This window comes from Ranitomeya imitator, chromosome 2 (genome assembly GCF_032444005.1).
Source record: "Ranitomeya imitator isolate aRanImi1 chromosome 2, aRanImi1.pri, whole genome shotgun sequence".
Taxonomy (NCBI): domain Eukaryota; kingdom Metazoa; phylum Chordata; class Amphibia; order Anura; family Dendrobatidae; genus Ranitomeya; species Ranitomeya imitator.
In genome coordinates this window covers 483,697,923-483,710,984 of record NC_091283.1, presented here as the reverse complement: position 1 = coordinate 483,710,984, position 13,062 = coordinate 483,697,923, and the positions used below count along the sequence as shown (strand labels likewise).

At 46.4% G+C, this 13,062-nt stretch overlaps 1 protein-coding gene across 1 annotated transcript in view; it reads right to left on the bottom strand.

Moving 5' to 3' along the window:
• Window positions 1-9,986, bottom strand: part of EFCAB3 (EF-hand calcium binding domain 3) — a 55,192-nt gene extending 45,206 nt beyond the window's left edge. The window contains exon 1 of the mRNA XM_069755682.1: window positions 9,862-9,986. Coding sequence (XP_069611783.1) covers window positions 9,862-9,952 — 91 coding nt within the window. The 5' untranslated portion in view covers window positions 9,953-9,986. The remainder of the gene's footprint in view (window positions 1-9,861) is intronic.
• Between the last annotated feature and the right edge of the window lie 3,076 nt (window positions 9,987-13,062).

Genomic DNA, 13,062 nt, shown 5'->3' with positions numbered 1-13,062 from the left:
GGAAACTAGACCCCTTAAGGAACATATCTAGATGTGTGGTGAGCACTTTGAACCCCCATGTGCTTCACAGAAGTTTATAATGTAGAGCCGTGAAAAAAAAAAATCGCATTTTTTCTACAAAAATGATCTTTTTGCCCACAAATTTTTATTTTCACAAGGGTAACAGGAGAAATTAGACCACAAAAAGTTGTTGTGCAATTTCTCCTGAGTACGTCGATACCCAATATGTGGGGGTAAACCACTGTTTGGGCGCACCGCAGAGCTTGGAAAAGAAAGAGTGCCGTTTTACTTTTTCAATGTAGAATTGGCTGGAATTGAGATCGCACGCCATGTCGCGTTTGGAGAGCCCCTGATGTGCCTAAACAGTAGAAATCCCCCACAAGTGACCCCATTTTGGAAACTAGACCCCCCATGGAACTTATCTAGATGTGTGGTGAGAACCTTGAATGCCGAAGTGCTTCACAGAAGTTTATAATGCAGAGCCGTGAAAATAAAAAATATTTTTTTTTCCACAAAAAAGATATTGTAGCCCCCAAGTTTTTATTTTCACAAGGGTAACAAGAGAAATTGGACCCCAAAAGTTGTTGTCCAATTTGTCCTGAGTATGCTGGTACCCCATATGTGGGGGTAAACCACTGTTTGGGCGCATGGCAGAGCTCGGAAGGGAAGGAGCGCCTTTTTGGAATACAGACTTTGATAGAATGGTCTGTGGGTATTATGTTGCGGTTGCAGAGCCCCTGATGTACCTAAACTGTAGTAACCCCCCACAAGTGACCCCATTTTGGAAACTAGACCCCCCAAGGAACTTATCTAGATGTGTGGTGAGAACTTTGAATACCCAAGTGCTTCACAGAAGTTTAGAATGCAGAGTCGTGAAAATAAAAAATATTTTTTTTTCCACAAAAAAGATATTGTAGCCCCCAAGTTTTTATTTTCACAAGGGTAACAGGAGAAATTGGACTGCAATAGTTGTTGTTCAATTTATCCCGAGTACGCTGATGCGCCATATGTGGGGGTAAACCACTGTTTGGGCGCACGGCAGAGCTCGGAAGGGAAGGAGCGCCTTTTTGGAATGCAGACTTTGATAGAATGGCCTGTGGGCATTATGTTGCAATTGCAGAGCCCCTGATGTACCTAAACTGTAGTAACCCCCCACAAGTGACCCCATTTTGGAAACTAGACCCCCCAAGGAACTTATCTAGATGTGTGGTGAGAACTTTGAATGCCCAAGTGCTTCACAGAAGTTTAGAATGCAGAGTCGTGAAAATAAAAAATATTTTTTTTTTCACAAAAAAGATATTGTAGCCCCCAAGTTTTTATTTTCACAAGGGTAACAAGAGAAATTGGACCCCAGAAGTTGTTGTCCAATTTATCCCGAGTACGCTGATGCCCCATATGTGGGGGTAACCCACTGTTTGGGCGCACGGCAGAGCTCAGAAGGGAGGGAGCACCATTTGACTTTTTGAGCGCAAAATTGGCTGTCGTGTTTGGAGACCCCCTGATGTACCTAAACAGTGGAAACCCCCCAATTCTAGCTCCAACCCTAACCCCAACACACCCCTAACCCTAATCCCAACCTGATCCATAATCCTAATCACTAACCCTAACCATAATCACAACCCTTACCCCAAAACAACCCTAATGTCAACCCTAACCATAACCCTAATCAAAACCCTAAATCCAACACACCCCTAATCCTAATCTCAAACCTAACCTCAAACCTAACCCTAATCCCAATACACCCCTAATCACAACCCTAACCTTAACCCTAATCCCAAACCTAACCCTAATCCCAAGCGTAACCCTAATGCCAACCCTAACCCTAATACAAACCCTAACCCTAATCCCAGCTCTAACCCTAACTTTAGCCCCAACCCTAGCCCTAACTTTAGCCCCAACCCTAACCCTAGCCCTAAGGCTACTTTCACACTTGCGTCGTTTGGCATTCCGTCGCAATCCGTCGTTTTGGACAAGAAACGGATCCTGCAAATGTGCCCGCAGGATGCGTTTTTTGCCCATAGACTTGTATTGCCGACGGATCGTGACGGATGGCCACATGTCGCGTCCGTCATGCACTGGATCAGTTGTGTTTTGGCGGACCGTCGGCACAAAAAAAGTTCAATGAAACGTTTTTTTGTACGTCGCATCCGCCATTTCTGAACGCGCATGCGTGGCCGTAACTCCGCCCCCTCCTCCCCAGGACATAGATTGGGCAGCGGATGCGTTGAAAAACTACAGCTGCTGCCCACGTTGTGCACAATTTTCACAACGTGCGTCGGTATGTCGGGCCGACGCATTGCGACGGCCCCGTACCGACGTAAGTGTGAAAGAAGCCTAACCCTAAATTTAGCCCCAACCCTACCCCTAAATTTAGCCCCAACCCTAGCCCTAACCCTAGCCCTAACCCTAGCCCTAACCTAACCCTAACCCTACCCCTAACCCTACCCCTAACCCTACCCCTAACCCTACCCCTAGCCCTACCCCTAACCCTAACCTAACCCTACCCCTAACCCTACCCCTAACCCTAACCTAACCCTACCCCTACCCCTAACCCTACCCCTAACCCTACCCCTAACCCTAACCTAACCCTACCCCTAACCCTACCCCTAACCCTAATTTTAGCCCCAACTGCTGTTCTCCTGCCAGCCGGCAGATGGAGACAGATGGCGGGCGCACTGGGCATGCGTCCGCCATGTTCTTCTGCCGGCGGCCAGGAGGAGCAGCAAGAGGATCCAGGGACACAGGTGAGTATTGTAGGGTCCCCGAATCCCCCTATTTCTCTGACCTCTGATGTGCGATCACATCAGAGGACAGAGAATTACACTTTACTTTTTTTTTTTTTTTTTGCGGTCGCCGGTAAACAGTTAATTACCGGCGATCGCAAAACAGGGGTCGGTAAAACCGACCCCGATCATGCTCTTTGGGGTCTCGGCTACCCCCGGCAGCCGAGACCCCAAAGATTTTCCCGGTGCCGGCCGGCGGGCGCACTGCGCATGCGCCCGCCATTTTGAAGATGGCGGCGCCCACCGGGAGACACGAGGAGCATCGGGGGAGCTAGGTGAGTATTGGGGGGCCACCTGGGACCCCTTTTCTCTGTCCTCCGATGTGCGATCACATTGGAGGACAGAGAAATTAAAAAGAGATCGCGTTTTGTTTTTTTTTGCGATCGCCGGTAAACGGTTAATTACCGGCGATCGCAAATGCGTGGTGGGTTAAACCCCCCCCCCCCGAATCATGTTCTCTGGGGTCTCAGCTACCCCCGGCAGCCGAGACCCCGGAGAAAATCAGCCTCTGGGGGGCGCTATTGACTTTTTCCACAGCGGCGCTGTGGTTTAAGTACCCTTAGCGGCCGCCGTTAAAAGGCGTATCGGCGGTCGCTAAGGGGTTAAACAAGAGAGTTGTTGCTTTAAAGGGAACCTGTCACCCCGCTGTCATTCCTTTCATCGGTGCGGGCGGCCATCTTCCTGGGGCCGCGCGTGCGCAGATGTAGTGCTCTGCTGCACGGGGCTTCAGGAAAATGGCCGCGGGATGCCGCGCGTGCGCAGAAGAGATCGCGGCGGCCATTTCCCAAAGCCGAGTTTGCATCTCAGATCGCGCGCTGTGTCTTCACGTGGGCACAGGGAATCCGGACCTTGGACATGCGCACACCACTACGCCACCAACGGAAACCTGGGGAAGAAAAGAACGCTGTGAACACGCCCACCTGACCAGACCAGCCTGATTGACAGGCGAAAACGCCGACTTTGGTAATGTATTTCTCGGCATACATGGGGAATCAGGGTACACTACATACACCATAGTAACGCACAGCGCAGGCCCTATTTAACAGTATTTATATCTCAATCTCAAAAAACGGGGTGACAGGTTCCCTTTAAGAGGAAGTTTAAATGTTTGTGCCTGGTGTATTACTGTGAGGAGGGTGGGGCTTATATAGGGGAGGCAACTCTGGCTCTCCCTCTTTCTCTCACAGGATGGACAGGAGGAAACATGTCTGCAGTTTCAGGGAGTATAATACTGGGGTTATCACCTCACATTATAGCTGATAGGAGCACATTCACTTCACACATCATATATTAGTGTAGTATCAGCTCCTACATCATATATGAGATCAATTTTACTCAGAAATTCATGTAGCCCCATGTTCCCTCATGTTTACCTCCCTGGAGACATGGCTGATATACTACTTCATATTCATCATGTATTAGTGTAGTCTCAGCTCTTACATCTTATTTGGGAGCAATATTACCTCAGAGATTCATGTAGCTGCCATGTTCCCTCATGGGTCTGTTACAAGTTGCATCACACACTGCAGAGACAGCTCCTGTGTGACCTCCTTACAGACTTGGCAGTTGTGTCACATTTCTGCTGTATTATACAGAGTCTTCATAGGTTTTGGGTATCTGTATGATGGATCAGAGCATTGACACATACAGTGTCTGCTATTGGTAGCGTGGAGCTGGGCAGTTACAGGGACTAGTCACTGGTGAGAGGGAGCAGTAATGGGGTGGTATATATATACCGTATATATATATATATGATGGTAAGAGGCTGCACTTCATGTCTGTGCATTGCATGCTGCGGTGTGCTGATTCCCCCCTTCCCATTTATGGAGTCTGGTGACCTGTATGTGACCTCATCTTTGCTACAGTACAGTCTGATGATGCTGGGTACAGATCCAGCATAACCAGGTTACTCTCACTATCTATATGTGATATATGAGTAAAGGCTCCATCTCTGCACAGCATGCTTATCATGTATACAGACTTTGAGTACATGTTGGATCCTCGGTCTCCAGGTTATTTTCCTTGCTGCACATATAATCTGTGAATGACTTCCAAATTCGTGCTTTATTTCTGGAGATATGGCAGCCTTTAGTCTCATTATGTTGCATGCTGTCCTGCCTGATATATCCACCCCTTTTTCTGTATATTGTCCCCTTCATATGTTTGCAGGATCGGGTTATACCCACTGAGCGCTTTTTTATTTTACCTAAGATGGTGGATAGCACTAGCCTGAGTGGATTACCTGGAGCCTTACTATATATATTTTATCAGGTGTCAATAATTATTCGGGGAGTAATTCAGCACATGGCGGGGTGGTGAGTGGGCACTAATAACGCAGCATATGGCAGGCAGTGAGTGGGCACTACTAACGCAGTCATGGCGGGCAGTGAGTGGGCACTAATAACTCAGCACATGGCGGGCAGTGAGTGGGCACTCCTAGTGTGATGCTGCACCGTGCTCTGGAGAACACATCAGGGGCCTAGTTTTCAGCCCTGTCTCTCGTCTATTGTATGTAGGTAGTGTGACTGACTGGGGACACAGACCTTGCCGTTTTCTGCACATACACTTATGGCTGCAGGCAGCTTATACTAGACCTACATATTTATTTTCCTATGATGTATGTGCAGCTGGTGATTAGAGAGCCTGTCTGTAACTGCTGTAGAGGAGCAGGCGGCTTCTTTATTGTTACAGAATTGCCCATCATCGAATGTATCTGACCCTATGATGGGACATTTTCCAGTATCAACATGTAATATACCTTGGTTGTAAACTTACATGCTGTTTTCATCTTCACTTATCCCACATCTTGTGCAGTTGGGGGGGGGGGTGTCCTTGAAGTTGTTTATAAATTGGTCTGGGGGATCCATTGGGATATGGATTCCTCTTTTTGGAATTTAATTTGGTTCTTGATCTGGTGAATGGTAGAGGGGATTTTCAGCAAGGGTTTGTTGAATCCTCAAGGAAGTTCAAGTGAACATTGGAACCTTATGGTTGTGGTGCTCCCGAGCTAGTGGGGTAACGGCTGGGAGTAATTGTTGGTACATTTTATGTTCACTTTTTGTTTGGTAATCACCAGATCTTATGAGCTTCAAGGACTCCTCCCAGCATGTTAATGTTCTTTATGCTTTGATGTTTTATTGTATGCTGTTTTAATTCTTATATTGTCCCCTTCATATATTTGCAGGAATGGTGTATATCCACCGAGTGCTTAATTTTATATTACCTAAGATGGTGGATAGCACAGACTAAGTGGATTACCTGGAGCCGGGCAGTTGGGGGGGGGTCCTTGAAATTGGTTACAAATTGGTCTGGGGGATCCATTGGGATATGGATTCTTCCTTTTAGTATTAAATATGGTTCTGGATCTGGTGAAATGTGGAGGGGAGTTTCGGCAAAGGTTTGTCGGATCCTCAGGAAGTTCAAGTGAACATTGGAACCCTGTGGTTATGGTGCTCCCGAGCCAGTGGGGTAACGGCTGGGAGTAATTGTTGGTACATTATATGTTCACTTTATGCTTGGTAATCTCCAGATCTTATGAGCTTCAAGGACTCCTCCCAGCTAGCTAAGGTTATTTATGCTTTGTTGGGTTGTTGTATGTTTGTTTTAATAAAGGTGTGTATTAAAAAAAAGAAAAAAAAAGCACTTATTTGTTTCTTTTTTAGTGGGTCCTTGAAGCTAATTATAATTTGGTCAGTAGGGGTAACCATTTCAGGTATGGACCCTCTGTTTAGGGGGGGTGTTCATCATAGTATCACCCCTTGTGTGGAGGAGTAAACATCTCGGGTGTGGCCCCTGGATGGAGGGGTGTACATCATAGTATGACCCCCTGGTATGGAGGGGTAACCATCTTTGGTATGGCCCCCTGGTGTGGAGGAGTAACCATCACGGTATGGCCCCCTGGTCTGCAGAAGCATTTATATCTTACAAGACCCTGTTAGGGTAAAGTCCCTGTGGTCATGGCAATCATATTCTACATGCCTACAAATTGGGTGTTGGACGAGGTCCTGAATAGTACCTGGACAGGTCATATGCCTGGGGTGTTGGACGAGGTCCTGAATAACACCTGGACAGGTCATATGCCTGGGGTGTTGGACTACGTTCTGAATAGCACCTGGACAGGTCATATGCCTGGGGTGTTGGACTATGTCCTGAATAGTACCTGGACATGTCATATGCCTGGGGTGTTGGATGAGGTCCTGAATAGCACCTGGACAGGTCATATGCCTGGGGTGTTGGACAAGGTCCTGAATAGTACCTGGACAGGTAAAAAAAAAAGGTAGGCATGCATTTCAATATAATCTGTAGCTTCAAGGATGCTCTCTTTTTTTCATGTGACTTGAGAATGCTGAGGCACATATTTTGACTGTTAATATTGACCAACTCCTATTTCTTTCAAGGTTGTTGTCTGGACAATGCAGTAATCTGGGGCATTAAACTGAAGAGCAATGTACCTAATATGGGTGCCCTGGAGTCAGTGGGAGTGACTAAGGGAAAAGTAATAAAGTGCATCCCGATGCCCTTGAGCCAGTGGGAATGGCTAAGGGTGAAGAAATCAAGTGCATTAACACGAAGGGTGATGTGCCTATTCCCAATGCCTTTGTGCCAGTTGGAGAGGGTTAATAGTATATGTTATCAAGTGCCTGTAAAGCAATTAACAATGGCGTGGTAAGGTAATTAATAATGCCTTTGTAGACTTTTCTGCTATAGGCTTATTTCATTTACTATGTCCACATATTACATAAATTATTTAAATTATTTAATGGTCGGTTATAATGTCGATATTATATTGTGTATGGCTTTTAATTACTCCTTGTTTATAGTATCTTTCTTTTTACATACACTCATCACTTTTTGGGTAGTAATAGTAAGTGGGTTTAGGAATTGGTTACTGCACAGCCCAGCAACTGTATGTAATGGTGGTTTCTTGAACTGAAATCTGTGAATTAGTGAGTTATTAGAGCTGGCTGCAATACATGCGGTATAATAATTTTTGAGGCATCACAGATGTCATTATACAGGTAGTCAGACTGTGGCTACCCCTTTGTTATGGTTTAGTTTCTGCATTCCCTATTATAGGATCCTCATTGCAGGATGTTTAGAGGCTGTTATTTTGCTGTAGTTACCATATTATCGATCATAATTTGGTAGTGTTGCATTGTTAAAACTAATCTGTTGTAGTCCTGGAATTTTGTTCCTTATATGCACAGTCTTTCCATAGCATGCAGAACTGGTTGATGACTTTATTAGGCATGGGTGATGGGGGTCTAGTCCATTCACGGTGTCAAATGGTGTCGCTGGTGGCGGTTTATGAGTCAGGTGGAAGTTGCAGACAAGTTAAGGTGGACTCATTTTAACTAATAGAGGATGTAAAACCTCATGGTGGTGAGCAGCCTCTGCTTTGGTGGCCAGCCTCAAGGACGTTGTAATGGTAACATCAATCAGGGGCGGGCACAGTGGTTAAGCGCAGGAGTGAGGATAGTAGGGTCATTGGTGCCCTGAAAGTTTACTGGCTCTGCTTGAATGGCAAGCCAGTGCGTGCCGCCCCTTTATGGCTGTCTGTCCTGGTGCTGTATGTCAGACAGCTGGGGATATCGCAGTACTTGTGAATCCCAATGTACTAGCACTCCACCTGACTCCTACTGTGATTATTTCATCCTGCAATTTGAATAAAAGCTGTGGCCATTTTGACAACCAAAATAATGTGTTTTGTGTATTTTTTTAGTACCTAGGTTTACAGTAGTTAGGGTAGTTTTAAGAAGGAGTGGGGCCATCCCATATCCAAAAGTCAAGAAACCACCAGAGACTAGACGGAGGTGGACATGACTTAAGGCCCCGTCACACATAGCGACGCTGCAGCGATACCGACAACGATCCGGATCGCTGCAGCGTCGCTGTTTGGTCGCTGGAGAGCTGTCACACAGACCGCTCTCCAGCGACCAACGATCCCGAGGTCCCCGGTAACCAGGGTAAACATCGGGTAACTAAGCGCAGGGCCGCGCTTAGTAACCCGATGTTTACCCTGGTTACCATCGTTAAAGTAAAAAAAAACAAACGCTACATACTTACCTACCGCTGTCTGTCCTCGGCGCTCTGCTTCTCTGGTCTGGCTGTGAGCACAGCGGCCGGAAAGCAGAGCGGTGACGTCACCGCTCTGCTTTCCGGCTGACCGGCGCTCACAGCCAGACCAGAAAAGCAGAGCGCCGAGGACAGACAGCGATAGGTAAGTATGTAGCGTTTGTTTTTTTACTTTTAGGATGGTAACCAGGGTAAACATCGGGTTACTAAGCGCGGCCCTGCGCTTAGTTACCCGATGTTTACCCTGGTTACCAGCGAAGACATCGCTGAATCGGCGTCACACACGCCGATTCAGCGATGTCAGCGGGACCTCAACGATCAAAAAATGGCCCAGGCCATTCCGACACGACCAGCGATCTCACAGCAGGGGCCTGATCGCTGGTACGTGTCACACATAGCGAGATCGCTGCTGAGATCGCTGTTGCGTCACAAAACTTGTGACTCAGCAGCGATCTCGCTAGCGATCTCGCTATGTGTGACGGGGCCTTTAGGGATGGGTGGACTGAGAACTCCTGCAGCTTTTGTTTGTATTGCGGTGTAGATTTTAAACAAGAGAGTTGTTGCTTTAAGAGGAAGTTTAGATGTTTGTGCCTGGTGTATTACTGTGAGGAGGGTGGGGCTTATATAGGGGAGGCAACTCTGGCTCTCCCTCTTTCTCTCACAGGAGGGACAGGAGGAAACACTCCACCTGACTCCTACTGTGATTATTTAATCCTGTGATTTGAATAAAAGCTGTGGCCATTTTGACAACCAAAATAATGTGTTTTTTAGTACCTAGGTTTACAGTAGTTAGGGTGGTTTTAAGGAGTGGGGCCATCCCATATCCAAAAGTCATGCTATTTCTATATGTAAAAATGTACTAACAGGTTCCTTTTATTGTGAGCTTCAATCATTTAATCAATGTGTAAAATTAATTTATTTAGCTCTATTTTGCTGGTACTGTTCTACCAAATTTTCTACAAATGATCTGACATATAGAATATCAGTGCGAGTACGTACTTACCATCAATATCTGCACTTTTCAAGGCCTCAAAAGCATCTTGATGAGTTAAGTAAATCCCCATAGTATTTAGTGAGAATTGCAGGTCATTCATGTCCACACGATTAGTTTTATCCTTACGAAAAAACTGAAAAGCATCTTGGAAAGCTATAAGTGGCAAGAAAGGAAATAAAAAAACTACAACAGGGACTTGTGATCTTTCTTGCATAGCGCAACGATTTACAAATGAAAAAACAGAGATGACGGATCGTATTCAGTGTGCCATACAATAGGAAAGTCATATAACCCAAATTGTCATGTGACCTACAAGTTGTGATAATGGATCTACTTGTGTCATGGCTATGTTGGCTTTTTCTTACATTTTCTTGAAGACCTGAATGACGTCAGGCCCTTTGATTTATGTAATGTAATGCTTCTTAGTGAGTTGGTCACTAGGGCAGACCAACATCATTAAAGCAGGCCATACACATGAGTAGTTTTAGGCTGAGCGATTATTCAGCTGACGGCTATGCCTCCTGACTCCCCAATGCATTGGAATGTTCAACATGCCACATCCTTCTCTACCCCAACATCATCTGGGCCAGTTGGTATTCCTCCATACAAAAATTGTAGTGTAGACGCTAATTGTGGGGTACATTATGTGTCTCTACATGGAACATACAGGTTGAATATGGCAGCAACTGGTCCTACTTGAACCGTTGTGTTACATACAGTGGGTACGAAAAGTATTCAGACCCCTTTAAATTTTTCACTCTTTGTTTCATTGCCGCCATTTGGTAAATTCAAAAAAGTTCATTTTTTTCACATTAATGTACACTCTGCACCCCATCTTGACTGAAAAAAACAGAAATTGAGATTTTGTTTGCAAATTTTATAAAAAAGAAAAACTGAAATATCACATGGTCATAAGTATTCAGACCCTTTGCTCAGACACTCATATTTAAGTCACATGCTGTCCATTTCCTTGTGATCCTCCTTGAGATGGTTCTACTCCTTCATTGGAGTCCAGCTGTGTTTAATTAAACTGATAGGACTTGATTTGGAAAGACACACACCTGTCTATATAAGACCTCACAGCTTACAGTGCATGTCAGACCAAATGAGAATCAGGAGGTCAAAGGAACTGGCCAAGGAGCTCAGAGACAGAATTGTGGCAAGGTACAGATCTGGCCAAGGTTATAAAATAATTTCTGCAGTACTCAAGGTTCCTAAGAGCACAGTGGCATCCATAATCTTTAAATAGAAGTTTGGGACCACCAGAAGTCTTCCTAGACCTGGCCGTCCAGCCAAACTGAGCAATCGTGGGAGAAGAGCCTTGGTGAGAGAGGTAAAGAAGAACCCCAAGATCACTGTGGCTGAGCTCCTGAGATGCAGTAGGGAGATGGGAGAAAGTTCCACAAAGTCAACTATCACTGCAGTCCTTCACTAGTCAGGCCTTTATGGCAGAGTGGCCTGACAAAAGCCTCTCCTCAGTGCAAGACATATGAAAGCCTGCATAGAGTTTGTTAAAAAACACATGAAGGACTCCCAGACTATGAGAAATAAGATTCTCTGGTCTGATGAGACGAAGATAGACCTTTTTGGTGATAATTCTAAGCGATATGTGTGGAGAAAACCAGGCACTGCTCATCACCTGCCCAATACAATCACAACAGTGAAACATGGTGGTGGCAGCTTCATGCTATGGGGGTGATTTCAGCTGCAGGGATAGGACGACTAGCTGTCATTGAAGGAAACATGAATGCAGCCAAATACAGAGATATCCTGAATGAAAACCTTTTCCAGAGTGCTCTGGACCTCAGACTTGGTCGAAGGTTCAACTTCCAAAAAGACAATGACCCTATGAACACAGCTAAAATAACAAAGGAGTAGCTTCAGAACAACTCTGTGACCATTCTTGACTTGCCCAGTCAGAGCCCTGACCTAAACCCAACTGATCATCTCTGGAGAGACCTTAAAGGGACACTGTCACCTGAATTTGGAGGGAACAATCTTCAGCCATGGAGGCGGGGTTTTCGGGTGTTTGATTCACCCTTTCCTTACCCGCTGGCTGCATGCTGGCTGCAATATTGGATTGAAGTTCATTCTCTGTCCTCCATAGTACACGCCTGTACAAGGTGCAATCTTGCCTTGTGCAGGCGTGTTCTACGGAGGACAGAGAATGAACTTCAATCCAATATTGCAGCTAGCATGCAGCCAGCGGGTAAGGAAAGTGTGAATCAAACAACCGAAAACCCCGCCCCTATGGCTGAAAATTGTTCACTCCAAATTCAGGTGACAGTGTCCCTTTAAAATGGCTATCCACCAACGTTCACCATCTAACCTGTCGGAACTGGAGAGGATCTGCAAGGAAGAATGATAGAGGATCCCCAAATCCAGGAGAGAAAAACTTGTTGCATCATTCCAAAGCTGACTCTGTTAGGTGTCGAGTTCCTGCCGCTGCACAGGGGGAATCTCGCACCATGTCCACTGCGGTCTCCCATTCTTCCCCAGCCGCAGTGGAGACGTCGGTCCCAGCATCTGGCTCAAGCTGATACTGTGCGTCTGGTTACATCTGCCGTCCCAGGTTCAGCCTTTGTGGCCAGCATTGATCAGCAGCGAGCAGACGTTCCAGGGACTAAAGGCCCCTTCACATTAAGCGACGCTGCAGCGATACCGACAACGATCCGGATCGCTGCAGCGTCGCTGTTTGGTCGCTGGAGAGCTGTCACACAGACACAGACCAACGATCCCGAGGTCCCCGGTAACCAGGGTAAACATCGGGTTACTAAGCGCAGGGCCGCGCTTAGTAACCCGATGTTTACCCTGGTTACCAGCGTAAAAGAAAAGAAAAACAAACACTACATACTTACCTACCGCTGTCTGTCCCCGGCGCTGTGCTTCTCTGCACTCCTCCTGTACTGGCTGTGAGCACAGCGGCCGGAAAGCAGAGCGGTGACGTCACCGCTCTGCTTTCCGGCTGCCTGACGCTCACAGCCAGTACAGGAGGAGTGCAGAGCACAGCGCCGGGGACAGACAGCGGTAGGTAAGTATGTAGTGTTTTTTTTTTTTACTTTTACGCTGGTAACCAGGGTAAACATCGGGTTACTAAGCGCGGCCCTGTGCTTAGTAACCCAATGTTTACCCTGGTTACCAGTGAAGACATCGCTGGATCGGTGTCACACACGCCGATCCAGCGATGTCAGCGGGAGATCCAGTGACGAA